Source organism: Amblyomma mixtum, chromosome 8 (genome assembly GCF_055824585.1).
Source record: "Amblyomma mixtum isolate Tamu chromosome 8, ASM5582458v1, whole genome shotgun sequence".
In the NCBI taxonomy this organism is placed as follows: domain Eukaryota; kingdom Metazoa; phylum Arthropoda; class Arachnida; order Ixodida; family Ixodidae; genus Amblyomma; species Amblyomma mixtum.
Window position 1 is genome coordinate 47,651,393 of NC_143019.1, and position 18,249 is coordinate 47,669,641.

Below are 18,249 nucleotides of genomic sequence, written 5' to 3' on the forward strand. Positions count from 1 at the left end.
GCGAGCTTCTTGAGCGCGGCTACGTAGGCGCTCACAGTTTCTCCTCCCAGTTGATCTCGTCGTTGGAAGCGAGCCCGGCTGTAGACCTCGGATGGCCTTGGGTCGTAGTGCTTTTGCAGCGCTTTTACGATGTCGTCGTAAGACACTGCCGCTGGTGTGCTTGGCTGAATAAGGGCGCAGACAGTATCGTAGGTCTGCTCCCCGCACAGCGTCAGCAGGTTGGCCCTCTTCAAGGCTGGGTCTGTGATGTTGTTAGCTTCAAAGTAGAACTGAAGGCGTCCAACCCACGATGACCACGATGAGCCGTTGAATTCTGGAATCTGATTGGGAAACCCTCGCGTAGCCATGGCTTGTCAATAGCGTTGCGTAGCGCGGGTCGAATCCACTTTCTCGTCGCCACTGTCGTGTCCGGTCGCTGTGTTGAATGCAGCGAAAGACGCACACGGTACTTTTAGACTTCGTTTATTTAAAGCCGATGAGGGTGCGACCAGCGTCGACCGAGGCAGGAGCCGAACTGGCCGCCCGAAGAAAGGAGGGAGTGGAGAAGCGTCCACGGCAGGGAGTGGCTTCCCAGAACAGGAGGAGGGTGCGGGGGCGCACCGTGGGGGGGCATCCGGCGACAGCGTGCGACGAGGGGCAAGCGGTCGTTAGGAGGAGGATGCGAGTGGTCGTTAGGAGGAGGATTGAGTGGTCGTTAGGAGGAGGATCGAGTGGTCGTTAGGAGGAGGACGCGGGGGCGCACACACACAAAAGCAATATGGGGACACAACAGAAAGTATTGCAAAACTATTGTTTTAAAATGCTGGCCCAATATGTTAAGCTGAAGAGATAAATTTTTTTCGCTAACAACTGCTTTGCTAGACCAGATGAAATAATCTGCAGACCTGTTTCCGTCAGGCAACTACAGGTATAAAAATCCAGCTAAGGTGCTGTGAAACGCTTTGGGCTTTTTGGCTACATGAAATTAATGGCCTAAATTAAAACTTTGTGTCCGTCAGACACTATACTTTCTTTTGCACGAAACCAGTTAGATTTCAATAGGTAAACGACCTCACGTAATTCATTTCTGAGTACTTAGCCAAAGGCGCCGGAGCTGAAGCTAAACTAAGTTTAGCAGACTATTTCCGAATGCAAAGGCACTATAGCTTAAAGCGGGCCCTCAGTCTATAAACTGTCCATAAACTTCTATCAACAAGCTGTATAGGCTGCTTGCAGACAAATCTTATAGATTTATGGCCTTATAATTTTGGTGGTGGTTATCTATCGAGAGTCTGCAGACCTCTACAGAAGACTCGCAGTAGGCATATCTCTCCAGACAGTCTGTATATACTTCTAACTGGCCCTAAGAGGATATTTGTGCAGCCTAAAGCAACCTGTCGACTTATGTGCCTATATTTCCAATAAAATTATGTCTAATGACAGTCTATAGACTCCCGTCTACTGGACTCTCAGTAGGCATTACTAAACACCATAGACCAGCAGTGGCCATATGCCTACATACTGTCTATGAACGATCTGTGAATTAATGACGAAATAGATTAATAGAACTGTATTTGTGCATAGAGTATGCACACTTCTGTTTAATAGACCCTCAGTAGACATTTTAACGCAGACAGTCTGTTGACTGTCAGTATATATTTTTCTGCAGACTGTCTACGCACGATCTATAGATTTACCTCACTACACTTTTAGTAAAATATATACTCTATAAACATGCGTCTATTTAGATCCCAGAGGCAAGGAGGGTGCGTTCTCCGGGGTGTTTACTTCCCATGAACACCCGCATTGGTCGGTAAGCAAAGGAGGGAGTTTTCGTCTGAGAACTTTTCGAACACCGACGCCCTGCGCCCCCAAAGGGAGATCTTTGATTACCTGCTTAGATTCTAACACCGACGCCGACGACCCCAAAAGGAATTTCTCTGATTACCTGCTTAGATTATCTGAGTGCGCAGAACCTGCTATATATTGCTTTAAAAACAGTGCTGATGCCTCCGACAAATAATAAGTACCTAGTGTTTGTTTCGAGCACTACTGTGGGCGCGCAGCTGAGCTGTGTAGTTTTTGCACGGACAGCACTCAAGAGCGCACTGCACCCACGAGGAGGTACACTCTAAACAAAAAGGTGTAAAAAGGGAGTAAACTGTCCTCTAACTCCCTTTTATAAGGTGTAGATAACTTACACCCTTTATACTCCCATATCGGCATATCCGTGTTTAGAGTGTATACTGCTGCAACCTCAACCACCATAAGAACTGCCTTGCAATAATTGCTTCCCGTGTTATGATTTGACGGAGCCCACGTTCATTTGACCAAGCTGCAAGCAAAAAAAAAAAAAATGACCATAATCGGGCCTCTGTAGAAGCTCGTCATGCAATTGGTCCTATATTCACCAACTAATTCTCCGGCGCCAGTCGTCTACACATTCATGCATACTAAAGGTTTACACACGATAGGGAAGTCTATATATAAGAAAAATGACGTGGTGATGCAAACTTATAAACATGATGCAATACTATGGCTGTTTAGAACAGCCACACAGAACGTTTCGCTGCGGCTTGTGCAGAAAGAGCAGATCTCGGCGAGCGCAGCGTCAGAAGGCGACCCTGAAGGATATCTAAAGAACAATGTCGGAAACGAGACGTTATCCCCGCTTTGCTCTGCTGCGTCAGGGTCGCACTGCTGCGTCACTGCTGCGAACCTGACGCAGCACTGCTGCGTCAGGGTCGCGTGCGTACCCGCCATGGAATTCAGAAGCAGTCGTTTCCTGGCAGTACCAACTTCTGAAACCAGGCTATAGAGTTAGGTATACGCGTATGATCACAAAACACTATCTCAGCGCGAAATTTGTTCGATGTCTGAACTGGAGGTGACGCGAGACTTCCATGAGACATAACAGGCTGAACAAAATTTCAGCTCATTAAGAAGTACTACTCTATGCAGAAGTGCTGGTTGTACTGCTCGATAGGTTGTCACACTCACGCCTGACTCATGAGTGCCCGTTAGGACTGATGCTTGGGCGAGTTGGTATGTCATGTTCAAGAAGAACAGCGCGAAAAGACAAGGACCACAGTTGAAAGTCAGCGCTTGTCTTTGTGTATCTTCCTGTGGTCCTTGTCTTTTCGCGCTGTTCTTCTTGAACATGATCATGAGTGCCCTCAATCCTCACATCTGTGACTTTGAATCAGTTGCTGAGAGTGCGAGTGTATGTGATTGTGAGCAAGTGAATGCGATTTTGTGTCAGGCACGTAATCAAAGGGAGGGGGGGGGGGGGGGGCCTTCAGGCCCCTCTCCCCCTCGGAAATCAAGCTGATTCCCTCTACCGAAAAAAATTTCTGGCGACGAGCCTGCTGTGAGAGGACATGACTGTGAGTGAGGTTAGCAAACGAAGGAAGGCATTCGGCGGTCCATTGCCACAGCTGCGAGAAATGTAAGACGATGTTCCACCGTGTGACCATTTTAGCCACGAGATCTAACTGACACGAGCGAGAAATTTCAGAAGCTTCTCACATTAGCAATGAAAACGAAAAGTGTGTACGAGCAGCGTCTATATGCTCAACGGAAAAGCAGTGTGTATTTTGTCATGACCAAACCTCCTCATGTGTCAAATCTAACGGTTATGGATTTTTGGGAGAAAGCCTGCTCTTCTGCATTGTATGCGAAACAGTAGAGCAACAAAAACGCACTCTGTACACTGCCTCGCAAAAATTGTGTAGCATGGTGAAAATTATCTAGACAAAGCAAATCAGTGGGCGAATCCACAAAGGAGTTAGCTGGTAGGAATGATTCGCGATTTGATGGTCCTCGTGCAGTGTCTATTCATTAGCGGTTCACACATACAGAGATGGTGATGAGTTTGGCTATACCGACCGGCTGACGTCAAAACGTCGCTGCCAAAATGTTACAGGGTTTCATCCTAACAATAAAAAAAAAACCAATGCTTATGTATTGGACACGTATACGCTTTGCAAAACCCTCTGTAAAAAAAAATGTTAATTTCTCATTTCGTTTTGCACATTTAGTAATGTTTATCCTGATAGAACTTCAGCCACGGCCGTTATAATATTACCTAGCCCCTGAGATATGAGAAACAAATTTGTTCACTGAGGTGTACTCCAAAAGAAGAAAACATGCCGTTGAAGTTCACAAAATAAATACGCATATATCAGCAACTGAAACTCCTTAGTACATCACGTTTATGAATATACTTCCAGGAAGCGTCGCGCTTAGGGATAATATGTGAAAATATTAATCGAAATCACACACTGTAGCGGGAACCCTTGCGAGAATCAAAGGTAATGCAAGCAGTTTCGGACACATATACTTAGACATAGAAAGAAACGCTACGTTATATCTTTGTGTCCGGATACTCTTATCATCCTCATAAATTCCAAGACCGCGTCTTACTTCTGTTACACGGTCAAGCAAATCTACCACTCGACCAGCACAAACCTTCACACAAAGCTGGCAATGTGAACAGAATCCAGCATATAGCATCACAAGAACACTCCAAGTAATGACTGTAACCTTCATCAATACTGAAAGAAAATTTTCGCTTCAATACATGCCTGGGCTTAGCAGTCATGTTGCCAGTAATTCTCAGCGGGGCTCCCAAATACGTATTTGGTTACGAACCTGACATTCCCCTTACTTCTAAGCTGTAACGGTATTGCATGTGCCCTTAATACTCTGTTGTGTATACCCAACGCCTGTATATCATTTTAGATTTACTATTATCGCAGAATAAGCGGCTATAGCATAAAGCGGGAGTTCGCATCCAGCGCCACTCCTTTCCGACGAACTGAACGATGATCGCACGAACGATGATGTTAGCCAAGGTTGTTAACGGGAAGCCCACGAGAGAGAACAGAACAAGCGTCACCGTTTACATATGTTCCTTGAGCATGCGACTGCCCTTTTCGTATGCATGTTCATCCCTGTTGTTGTTTTCTAGCGCTGCTGTATGTGCACTGTAAACAAGAATTCCCCTACATGGAAGTAAAAAGGGAATAAGCAGTTCTCTAATGCACATCCTTTTACGGACACGTTATTTTCCCATGCTTCGGGGTAGATTTCGATCCTTAAACATACGAAATTAATGTTGGTAATGGCGGTATAATCCAACCTTAAAGCGTAGTAGCTTGATGCAGTTAGTTAAAATATTATGTAAAAGCTTCGCATGTTTTGAGGAAGAAATGTATTTTAGCTGCCAACCATACGTATACCGTATTTGTAGTAATGAAAATCTACCCCAAAGCATGGGAAACATACCGTTCCAATATTAGAGAGCGCGCCAGAAGACGCCTTACTCCCTATTAGGGTAATTCGTGCTTACAGTGTGTTTACCGACCACGTACGATAGGTCATGCAGCCCTTTTTTCGCCGGACGCTCACATGTTTTCAAAACCGTTAAAGGGACATTGAAGACGACTCTATTCCATGTTTATTCGTAGTAAAAATCGATTGTATTGTTCTTTATGGATATATAATTGCAGCAGCAAAATAGGCATTCGTTGCTGAGAAAAGTGGTCTTGAAAAAAAAAAAGAACATTTTCTTCCCCACCAATCGATTCATGCAACTCGTGACGTCAATCTAAAAAGGATTCCGTGATCACCGTTTCGGAGTAGAATAGCGCTGCAGTCTGACCTCACGGATCCGCACACAAAAACAGCATTGACGCACCGCACTTCACTATCGAAAACGGCCGCTGGTGGCAATACCTTCATTTTGTTATTTATGTTCTCTTTTTTATAGAACCAAGAAAAAGTGGTAGGGTTTTCACGTAGTTCAACTGAGTAGACGTACGAAAGCAATTGTGTTCATTATTCCACTTTTCTTTCCAGCATCTGCATGCTGTTGTTATTGGCCTCTGCTAGAATGGCACATACCCACAGTAGGGGATCTGCATGTGCATGCAACCGCGTTTCTCGCTCTTCATCATCCCTTCTCCGGCCAGCGGCAGCTGATGCGACGCCCTCCTCTTATTGGCTACGTACAGCTGGCGCGACGCTCCTCCGAACTTTTCCGAGCTTCCTCCCATTGGTTGCTGCTTGCGCGAAGCTCGTCCGAACTTTCCCGAGCTACCTCTCATTGGCTGCTGCTTGTGCGACGCTCCTCCGAACATTCCCGAGCTTCCTCTCATTGGCTGCTGCTTGCGCGAAGCTCCTCCGAACATTTCCGAGCTTCCTCTCATTTTGCGCGAAGCTCCTCCGAACTGACCCGAGCTTACCCGAGTTACTCCGATCACACAAGACATGATTATTGCTCGGGGTTGGTACGTCTGGAGTGCTTTTGTAATAAAAGTTTTCGGTGAAAGCAACGTTTTCTCCATGACAACGTGATAATATTTGGATGCAAACAAACTTCGACTTGTCCTCATTGTCCATTTAACATGACTTCAGTTTTCGACAGACTTCGACCGTAAACAACGGTCGTCCATTTCGCTTGGTGCAACTAACCACCAGCAAGTTCAACGGTGACCATTAAAACGACCCGTACGACAGCGACGCTATTCATCCGTTCGTAAACAGACCTGAGGCGCGCAATTAGTTCATACCCACAATTGTTAGTAACCCTCGTACACAAACTTGACCAGACTAAACGGTCAGGCGCACAAACTGAATCGTTGTTGAGACACAGTTGGGTATGTGCATGCGTATAGAATATTCGGTCCGTCCTCACGCATTAATTTGACTTGCGTATAAGGAACCCAGCCACTTTGCTCCCCTAACAGCACACTTCAATTATGGGATATTCAGACACTGTCTCTGATAAACTAAGGATTCGCGTATCTAGTGGCGTGCATCTCTCTTCCCTTGTCCCTGTTTTTGAGGGCGCTGTTTAGTTCATCGCCGTAAAACAAGCCTGTTATTCCCCCCAACACATTCGGAGAGCCACAATGGATGTGATGACGTCAGCGACCAGCCGTTAATTTACGAACATGTGCTGAGATGCACGAGTTAGCTATAACACAGACTAAAGCTTTTACGGTTCCCGATTTTTCCGTATCCCTGTACACATTAGGGAACTCGAGCGAGTGGCTACAACCACAGAAATGCGGGACTGAAGATACTCATCCCGCGCTTAACTCAAAGAGCGCTGGGCTCGGCAAGAGTTATGGGGAAGGCTCACGCCTACAGGCAACTACAAGTTGACGCCGACAGCCTGCGGGGAACCAGCAAACAAGTTAAACATTAGTCAAACATAGGGAAGACAACCTGCACAAAGTAATCTTCGTGACACTGCCGCTATGTACTGTCATCATCATCATCATCAGCCTAACTACGCCCACTGCAGCGCAAAGGCCTCTCCCATATCTCTCCAATTAACCCTGTCCTTTGCCAGTTGCGGCCACTGTATTGCCACAAACTTCTTAATCTCATCCGCCCATCTAATCTCCTGCCGCCCCCAGCTACGTTTGCCTTCTCTTGGAATCCACTACGTTACTCTTAAGGACCAGCGGTTATCTTGCCTTCGAATTATGTACCCTACCCAAGCCCGTTTCTTCCTCTTGATTTCAACTAGGATGTCATTAACCCGCGTTTGTTCCTTCACCCACTCCGCCCGTTTCCGATCTCTTAACGTTACACCTATCATTTTTTTTTCCATAGCTCAGTATGGAGTGGCATATAGCATACGAAAAATTTTCCTTGCGAGCCCTATATGTATAGAGAGGCAGCGATCATGTCGAACAAAAAAATCTTTCACGCGACGAATGCATTCAAACAATAGCTGAAAACTACTAGAGGCAACGAGTATTTTCGATGTCAGCTTTAGCATATTTGGAATTCAACTGTCTGAATAGAAGGAAAGCATTCGTGACATCAAAGTATGTCAGAAGCTCCGATGGCTTCTGTGGGCGCAATAAAGTCTGGCGTCGAATGCAATTACGGAGCTCAGAAACTAAAATTCTTCTCATTATCTCACAGCCCATGCGGCCGGAAATTAACGGCTGACTACGATGCCAAGCACCGTATGACATGGTCTTTAGATTACAAGACAGGCCGCTGAAAGAAAAAAATGATTTGTTCTTCCTAGCGCGACTCCTATAATTTTTGCGCCGGGTGCATGAGGAATGTTAATTCCAGAGTGTTGCAACGTGATGGGGGAAAAAGAAGTGAACACGCTGTGTTTCAAGGTAATTTCAAGCAAAATATATGTACGTATATACGTATATGCATGTCGCAAAGTTCAAGTTGAATATTTATAACTCATTTTTTGTTTATTCTAACCTTCAGCGTCGTCACATAGAGAAAAACAAATGCAAACGTTGTATTCACAACGCCTTGATCCCACCCCCACAGCGAACTTGTTTCAAATTGAAGAAATAATAGAAATACACCTTGTTTCAAATACAAGGAGCGATAGAAATACAGAATTTGAAAAAAATACAGACAGAGTATAAAAACGAAACTCAGTACCTGGACAAAAGATGGGAACTCAAAATAGAATATTTCACAAGACACGCAAAGTGTGGCATTCTATACTTGCTCGCTCAGGCTTAAAAGAGGAGTGCGTCTTTGAGATGCGCTCTAAATGTTAATGAGAATAACCGGAACAAATTCATTTCTATTTAATAGGAATTCTGCACACAGTAGATTATATATGAAAACAGTTCTATAATTATAATTACTTACTTCTAGCATTGCTGAATTTACGTAGCTGTCATCACATCGTCACAGCGCTATTAGTCGATATTTTCCTAAAACCCGGGGCAATACAATGGTGCATTATGTCGCTCTCATGATATTGAATAAGTATATGTATTGCACTGAATGTTCTGTCTTATAAGTTCTTGCGTACTGAGGGCAATATTTGCCTATCAAGCATGGTTGCATACGCTTTCATCCATAGTGTCCCTTTGATCGTTTGATTCTAAAAGTGCCATCAAGAATTGTTAGGCAGTACGAACATAGTCTTTGTTCACTGTCGCCTTTTCCCCCGTACTAAACAAGTTTATGTACACGAAGAACAAGGAATAATTATAAATTCCCCCAAACCACCTACAACATCTTTTATAAATAAAAGTAGAATAAAAACATCGTGATTGTACAATACGAAAATTCTCCTGCGTAAAAAGAAACGAAATATTTCAAACTGAAGTTCCTAGTATGGTGACTTCGGCGAGTGGTGGAAGTGTATAACGTCATATGCCGACATCTGGTTCAGTTTGCATGCATATCTAAACACTCGGAGTTTTTGTTTCTGGGATCCTCAAGGCAAAAAGAAACTGGGTCAGATGTTGGGTATGACTCGGGCCATAAACAAGGTCAGCGCACGAGATCCACATTTGCGACAGTGGATAAGCACGGCGCAAGCCTTTGCAGCTATACAGACAGCGCCCGCCCGTATATAGACATTTATGTACACAGAGACACGGAATCTTGAGGAAATATTGACCCAGACGACTGCCAATAGAGATTAACGGCATACGCCTACATGCAGGCATGAGACAGGTCTATATTGACGCAATTGCTCAAATCTTGTAGTACGTATATGAGGTGTGTGTGTGCGTGTGCATGTGTGTGTGTACACCGGAGGTGGAAATACAAAAAAAAAGAAAAAAAGAAGAGTTAATAAAAGCAGCACAAACGATAAAGATTAGCGCTAAAGCGTGAAAACGTCAGCAAAGTAAAAACTCTTCAAACTATTTGCGTACACGTGCTCAGGCGAGAGAGCTTGCAATAGATATCGGTGCGCCGCCTTCGATACAGATATGCTTGGCCTCGATAGTGTAGAGTGGACGCAGTATTTGCTCTATGAGTGACGTAATGTAGTCACTGACGACTGTATCATCGGAAGGCAGTCACATAAAGGTGGATCAATTAACGGTGCTCGAACAGACAAAAAGGAATAAGTGTATACATGCGCTGTTAATTCAATCCCGTTAATCTTTTTAAAAACCAGCCAGGAAGAATAATGCGTAATAAACTGCCTGTTTTCGCAGTGGGAATACTGCAGTATAATAAAAAAAAAAGAAAATGAATTCAATCACGATTAGTTTTACACGGAGACAATGCACCCTATAGCGGTGACCAAACTCCGACGCTTCTTTCGACGACTTACTGTACGCATATCTTCCTTTGACTATACTTCGCCAACAACTTTGGACGCTCATTTTTCTTGATACGCGAATTATTCAGACATAACAAGAAAGCTGTGGCCCTTCACACAACCCGGTTATGAAAAGAAGAGCCATTTAGCGCTCGAGTTGACGAGCCATCCAGTACACATATACTGTCGACTACCAATAAAGAGGGAGAAAGGATAGTCATGTGACGTGAAAGGCTGTGCCTTAAACTAAATTCCTCCGAAGCCATATTTATCTATGTTCTGTTGCTGCAGCATGGATTTCGTGCATCACCTGTTTCTGAAGTGAACGAGGCGGCAAGCTAAGGAAGCCTACAAATTTTTGTTTATCTTTGGACAGCAAGCAGTCCTGCATGTTCCGATCACGCCTTTACAGTGCAGTGTTCTCTATTAGCTGTACATATTAGTACGTATAAAATAAAGAACTGCACTGTACCAAACTATGCTATATGTGCTATAATAAGGACCTTCGTTTTTGTTATATGTACTATCATAAGGACCTTCGTTTTTGGTTGTACCTGCATCTTGCACCCCCCCCCCCCCCCCCACCCCCTCTATTAGATGTCTCTAAATTCAGGAAAAATCCGATTCCTACTACAAAATTCCCCTTCTAGATATTATAGTTTTCCTCTACACAGGGCTGAAGACACAGCACGCAAATTAGCGGATATCTTATGCTTATCCCGGAAGAGTGTTTGTAGTTATCTCAAGATTTTAAACATCTTTTAACGCTCTTTTTTTTTGTGCTGCTCAGCGGCTCTTGTGCGTTTAACATGGCCGCTGTGATGTTGAATGGATGTTGTCGTGCGTGTACAAATAAAAGCAAGCACGTCTTGCACGGACGCGGAAGTGCTGCAGTGTGTCAGCGAGAAAGAAACAGATATTTTATTCGGTTAACTGTTTTTTGTGCAACCTGAAATTTCTATATTTTATAAAACAATCAGAGCATGTAATAGAGCATTGACTTTCTGCAGAAAAACGAGCACTGACAGTGAACTGTCTTTTGCAGCAAAAAATTACCGGATAAAAACTCTCGATTATGGATGTTTATTTATGAATAACCCGGTTAGTACTAGCTCGATTTCAAACTCAAAAAATATCGCCCTATTTTCGTCCCTGGAACTCCGCAAAAAAGCCGAATCAGAAACGATGATGATAATAATGAATTTTTATGGCGCAAGGGCATGGCACAAGGGTTTCTCTTCTATTTAAGGTGGGGTCAACCGAACTACACCTCAGGATCATCCATACAATAGAAACCAGAAACGAATGACCTCACGCATGCACTGTTATATCACTCTATTACGCTGTGCAACACTCCCTCTATACCTTGTCAAAGATCATTTCCAGTTGTCGTGGTAACTAGCGTATACTTGACCACAGAAAAATGTAAACCAAAGCAATTATTCTGCCGAGTTTCTATTGACTACCAACATAATCCTAACGAGTCTTTATGGAGCAGTGTCAACGCGGTTTTTCGGCTGATTTTGAGTGATAAAAGTACTCGCTTGTAAGCCTTGCCTAAAACGGATCAAGAATTCGTCATTCCGATTTAAAATTAGCCCCTGCCAACGGCAAGCATGCATGAAGCATACGCAGTGTCCAGCTATTTTCACTTATACCAAGGGACATGAACTCAACAATTTATACAAGCCGCCGCGGTGGCACAGTGGTTATGCATGGTAATGGACTGCTGATTCTAAAGACGCGGGTTCGATCCCGGCCGCGGCGGTTGAATTTCGATGGAGACGAAAATATAGAGACCCGTGTATTGTGTGATGTCAGTGCACGTTAAAGAACCCCAGGTGGTCGAAATTGCCGGAGCCCTTCACTACGGCGTCCCTCATAGCCTGAGTCGCTTTGGGACGTTAAACCCCATAAAACCAACCAACCTAAAACCAATCGGCAATGTGCGCCAAGCTTTGCACAGCGGAGCGCCCCGTGCTCCTTTATTGAGCATAGGTGGCTTTGTCGTGGCGTGACTGTGACTGTGACTACGTCCTTGACTGTGTGACTGCGACTCTGTATTGACTGCGTGACTGTGTCCTTGTCTGAGTGACTGTGACTTCGGTTTTTTTTTCTTTTGTCTTGATTATGTTTTTATTTTTGTGACCTTTATTTTGTGGCCGGCGCTCAGTGCTTTCTTTGACTGTTACGGTGACAATGACTTTGCAGTGACTTGGGTTTTCTTTTTTTTATTATTATTATTATTTATTTCGCGGACTGCACGCTGTGCTTTGGCTATCTGCCTGCGTCTAACTTACCATGACGAGACTTTTGTTTTCTTTTCTTATGAGTTTTTTTTATGCTCTGTTTTTCGCTTAATTTTTTTTTTCTTCTTTGAAACATTTAGTTATTTTTCATTTATTTTGAATTGGCGTTAAGCCTGGCAAAGCATTGCTGGTCCAGGCATCCTCTCTCTTTCTTTTATATTTTTTTACCTCTTTTATGAGAGGACCAATAAAAGGGTAAAAGGGTATTGTGTTCGCACATGTTGCCAGTTAGACGACGAGTATAAGCGCAGCTTATTTATAGCAGCCTATACATTATAATGATCGCGTCACCGCCACGGTGGCTCAGTGGTTATGGGGCTAGGCTGCTGACTTGAAAGACGCGGGTTCGATCCCGGCCGTGGCGGTCGAATTTCGATGAAGGCGAAATTCTAGAGGCCCGTGTACTGTGCGATGTCAGTGCACGTTAAAGAACCCCAGGTGGTCGAAATATCCGGAGCCCTTCACTACGGCGTCCCTCATAGCCTGAGTCGCTTTGGGACGTTAAACCCCATAAAACCAACCAACCTAAAACCAATCGGCAATGTGCGCAATTAATCAAATGAAAGAGCTGTAGCAGAACAAAATCAAACCTGCGCTTCCTCAAAGCTCCTTCGGTGATTCTTACAGGGTATTGTGTTCGCACATGTTGCCAGTTAGACGACGAGTATAAGCGCAGCTTATTTATAGCAGCCTATACATTATAATGATCGCGTCACCGCCACGGTGGCTCAGTGGTTATGGGGCTAGGCTGCTGACTTGAAAGACGCGGGTTCGATCCCGGCCGTGGCGGTCGAATTTCGATGAAGGCGAAATTCTAGAGGCCCGTGTACTGTGCGATGTCAGCGCACGTTAAAGAACCCCAGGTGGTCGAAATATCCGGAGCCCTTCACTACGGCGTCCCTCATAGCCTGAGTCGCTTTGGGACGTTAAACCCCATAAAACCAACCAACCTAAAACCAATCGGCAATGTGCGCAATTAATCAAATGAAAGAGCTGTAGCAGAACAAAATCAAACCTGCGCTTCCTCAAAGCTCCTTCGGTGATTCTTACAGGGTATTGTGTTCGCACATGTTGCCAGTTAGACGACGAGTATAAGCGCAGCTTATTTATAGCAGCCTATACATTATAATGATCGCGTCACCGCCACGGTGGCTCAGTGGTTATGGGGCTAGGCTGCTGACTTGAAAGACGCGGGTTCGATCCCGGCCGTGGCGGTCGAATTTCGATGAAGGCGAAATTCTAGAGGCCCGTGTACTGTGCGATGTCAGTGCACGTTAAAGAACCCCAGGTGGTCGAAATATCCGGAGCCCTTCACTACGGCGTCCCTCATAGCCTGAGTAGCTTTGGGACGTTAAACCCCATAAAACCAACCAACCTAAAACCAATCGGCAATGTGCGCAATTAATCAAATGAAAGAGCTGTAGCAGAACAAAATCAAACCTGCGCTTCCTCAAAGCTCCTTTGGTGATTCTTGCAGGGCATTGTGTTCGCACATGTTGCCAGTTAGACGACGAGTATAAGCGCAGCTTATTTATAGCAGCCTATACATTATAATGATCGCGTCACCGCCACGGTGGCTCAGTGGTTATGGGGCTCGGCTGCTGACCCGAAAGACGCGGGTTCGATCCCGGCCGCGGCGGTCGCATTTCGATGGAGGTGAAATGCAAGAGGCCCATGTATTGTGCGACGTCAGTGCACGTTAAAGAACCCCAGGTGGTCGAAATTATACGGAGCCCTTCACTACAGCGTCCCTCATAGCCTGAGTCGCTTTGGGACGTTAAAACCCCATAAAAAATCATAATAATCGAAATAGTTACTATTTTTCTTTGCATCAACGTTGCCTCGGCCATACACTCTAAACAGAAGGGAGTAAAAAGGGAGTAGAGCTGTCCTCTAGCGCACTCCCTTTTATAAAAGGGAGTTATCCCTTTTTGCTCTCATATAGGCGTACTCATGTTTAGAGTCTAGGACTGAATGATATCTGGCTGTATATGAGTGTATACAGGAGATCCAGGAAGCAGGCAGAACTCAGTCGTTATTGTTTTTTTCTCCCCTCATTAGTCTCGTTTGCTGACAGAAAAAAAGTGTTCTTGTGCGCAACACTCGTCTGGCAGAAATCAGAGAAATTATTTCATTGCACTCCATGAAAATTAATGCCTTCCTTATCGTTGAGCAACAAAAGCCAGGCGCCGTCCTGGCAACCATGTCGTCATGCGAAAGGGATGTCGGCTCTTCGCAGACGTTAACTTCGTATATTTGCGTAAGCTCACTTGTTCTTCAACTAACAAAGAGCTACGACACCAGAAGCTTGTAATATCGCGAGCTTTCATAATTCCAAACTCATCGAATCGTATACGCATGTTACATCTCGCTCTTGCAATGGCTGACGCTCGAACAGGCGTTCTCGTCTCTCTAGCAGCGGGATGCCAACTTATGAGTTGTTTCAGGTGCAATCCATGCCGAAAGTGCAACCGCTGCTAATGGATCGACAGTGATAACACTAAACTTCTACCAGTTGCAATCACGGTAGTCACAGCGCTGTTATTCACTTAAGACTGCAGAACTCGATTTCTTGACACGAAGGTCCTCAACAAGTGGTCACGTCCGGGCCTGAGGTCGTAGCACCTTCACGTATGCCGTATCAAAAATACCCGTCAAAATTACCCTCTGCTGGTTCAACCAGCATTGTTAAAGCATCAGGTGTTTTAAAAACGGTGTCTTAAAAACTGACTCCGAGTAGAAAAGTCGACAAAGATCGCCGCCTATACAACTTCATTTCCCTTTCACTTAGGGGAGGATCACGCGTACAACAATAGATGTAAATTCGCAGAGCAAACTGTGCGTGCAACTGCACGCACTGGTTTCGAGTGCTTGCATTGTTCGCTGCAAAGCGCGATGCTCCTTCAGCCAAGCCAACACTTCCTCCAACCCAGCCGATGTCACAGTGCCCCCGAGGTGTGGAGCTTATCAGCGCATACGTATGCATATTACAGGCGAACGCCTGAAGTGTGTATGTCTGTGACTATCACTGCTACGCAGGTCATCGCCGTAATGAACTCCAATGACCCTACCGCTGCGAGCAAACGCTCTTCTCGAGGGCTAAACTTTGGTGTTTGTGACAGCACTTGTCGCGTTCGAAACACAGACAGTCTGTGCACGACTGATGCCGCGGTTAACGCCCCCAACGACAAAAAAAAAAAAACGGTGGTGTTAACACAGCTGGATACGGACGCCGCAGTTGACACCTCTGGATTCGTTTCCAGCCCCCGATTTTAGTGTCCAATGAAGTCTACGCATTTGTGTGCGTTTGTACAGAGGGCGAAACACTTGTCTAGAACGACCGATTTGTGTGTTTCGCCCCTCCCAAAGCTGCTGCGACCAGGAAGGCAACTTGAAAATGACGACGAAGCCCTATGAGTTTAACTGCACATACTTACATCCAGACCTCTTTTAACCGAATGTTGTCGCCAGATATCGCGTGTTAAGCCCGAAACACACCCGGAACGTGTTCTAGACAATCCTTTTGCCCTGTGTACCTTCAGCTGATAGAAATGTGGCGCGGTATTACAACCTGCGACCCCGCCGCTGCCCTGAAAACTACAGGATGGTTGGGTGTCAAGGTAGCCGTTACCCCCTGCACGGACCTCTACGCAAGCCTGTAAGTTCTTCCGCCTCATGCTTATGCGTGCTCGGGACGCCCACCTTGAGCAGGGACTCGTGTAGCGCGTGGTGCGGTCCCATGGCCGGCGAGCAACAGCTGGACGGGTCCTGGTGCGAGCCGTAGCCCATGCCCAGCATGGCCGGATTAGAGGTGGGCGCCAAAGCGTGGTGGTGCTGCTGCTGCTGCTGCGGGTGCTGCTGCGACTGATGCTGCTGCTGCTGCGGGTGCTGTTGCTGCTGATGCTGCTGCTGCTGCTGTTGGTGGTGCGGCGGAGGGGGCTGCATCATGTGTCCCGGAGACTCGGCGGCCGGCATCTTGTTCGCCTTGGAGTTGTGGTGGTGTCCGCCGCCGGGGCTGGACTTCTGCGCCTGGCGCACGGCCTCGCGCTTCTCGCACTTGAAGCGCTTCTGACGGCGCAGGTAGCAGCCGTTCTCGAACATGTTGCCCGAGTCCGGGTGCAGCGTCCAGAAGGACCCCTTGCCCGGCTTGTCCGGCGTGCGTGGCACTTTGACGAAGCAGTCGTTGAAGCTGAGCGAGTGGCGTATGGAGTTCTGCCAGCGCTGCTGGTTCTGGCGGTAGTAGGGGAACAGGTCCATGATGAACTGGTAGATCTCGCTGAGCGTCAGCATCTTGCTCGGGCTGTTCTGGATGGCCATGGTGATGAGCGAGATGTACGAGTAGGGCGGCTTGGCGTGCGTGTAGGACCGCCGGTACGCCTTGGAGTCGGCGCGAGCCCTCTGCAGGGCGCCCGGAGAGTCTGGGCCGCCGCCGCCGGACGCGGTCGGTGGTCCGGCGGCGGGCACGGCCGGCAAGAAGTCGCGACCCAGGCCGCCGATGAGACCCGCCGACACCCCGTTCATGCCGGCCTGGCCCAGCGAGTTCATCGATCCCAGCGGCGCCACCGAGGGAGACATGCAGGCCGAGCCCGACGTCATGGCCGAGCCCGCCGCGTTGCCGAACGACTGCGGCGCGTAGCCCGTGGCGTGCATGCCCATGCCCATGTTGTAGCCGGCAGCACTCTGCAGCGGCTGCATGGCGGCCGCCCCGGACGCCGCGCCGTTGCTCATGGAGCCGCAGCCGCCGGACGCGTCCTGGTAGCCCTTGTGCTGGCCCAGCATGCTCGTCGCCGTCATCGCAGCTCGCGCATCGCTCACCGAACCCCGCCGACCAGAAGAAGCACACACCGCCGGCAAGAAAAGGCGCACCTAGGCTACGCGTCTCTTCGTCTCGCTCGCTGGTTTCGCGCGCGAGTGCTGTCGCCGCTGCCAACACGTTTCACACACCGAAACACCACACTTGCTTCTTCCACGCGAACGTTGAGCGATTTTTTTTCGACCAGGCGGCTCCCCACCCGCCGCCGAGCTGCGCCGCTGGGTAAATAAGGCATCGAGGCTGCTGCCTTCGCTACTGGGGCCGCCTCCCGCCATTGTAGCGGAACCCCGGGGCCACGCCCACGGCAGAGACCACCCCCGACGCGACGTCACACGACGTTGAGCCAATGGCAAGCTCAGAGGAGACACCTCCTCCTCTGCTGTGGCTTAAAAGACTCCCTTCTCCTTTCTCACGCGCCTCTAGCGCTGCGCCTCGTCTCCTCTTTCTCTCCTCGACGAGGGTCCGTTATGCGCTCTTTGTGCGTTGCGCGAACAGCGCTAGTTCTCTCTCTCGCTGCTTCCAACGCCGCGCGCTTTCTACGGACAGCGACGTGCGCGCGCGCGGAAAGAAAGAGCTCGTCGTCGCCGCCGAGCTGCCGCGGCTGTGAGGCCGGTTTCTTCCTGAAGCCGCTGCTTGGCTGCCCGCACGCTGCGCTCTGCCTTCTTTATTGTTCTTTTCTGCCGCGTGCTTTCTTTCTCGCGCTTTTCTTTTGGCACGCGCTTCTCTGACTCGCTTCTCCGCTGCTGTCTACGTTTCCACAGCCTACCCCGCTCCCATCTCCTTTTCCCGGTACAGCCGAACGAAGCCTGGCCGTCCGGCCGGTCGTCCTTTCGAGACGCGCCGAGAGACGGCTCTCTTTCGACTCTCCGTTTTCTTCTTCTTTTCCTTCTCCATCCACCATCAGACATCTTTTACGCGGCCCTCGCTGCATCGCGGCTCTCGAGTACTGCGTACGTCGCGCTGCAGGGACTTCACGAACGGCTCGATGCTCATGAAGGCCTCTTCCCCGTTCACCACCCCCCTCCACAGACGCAGCCCAACCACCTCCCCAAGTACGCCCCAAAGGCAGTGTCGGT

The 18,249-nt window shown here is 47.5% G+C and overlaps 1 protein-coding gene across 2 annotated transcripts in view; it reads right to left on the reverse strand.

The window, feature by feature from the left end:
• The window catches only part of LOC149332289 (silk gland factor 1-like), a 343,245-nt gene extending 325,251 nt beyond the window's left edge, over positions 1-17,994 (reverse strand). Inside the window, exon 1 of one of the 2 annotated variants that reach the window (XM_089557202.1) lies at positions 16,063-17,994. In XM_089557202.1, coding sequence (XP_089413328.1) covers positions 16,063-17,154 — 1,092 coding nt within the window. In that variant the 5' untranslated portion in view covers positions 17,155-17,994. The remainder of the gene's footprint in view (positions 1-16,062) is intronic. The other variant, XM_089557201.1, reaches the window with a different exon arrangement.
• Between the last annotated feature and the right edge of the window lie 255 nt (positions 17,995-18,249).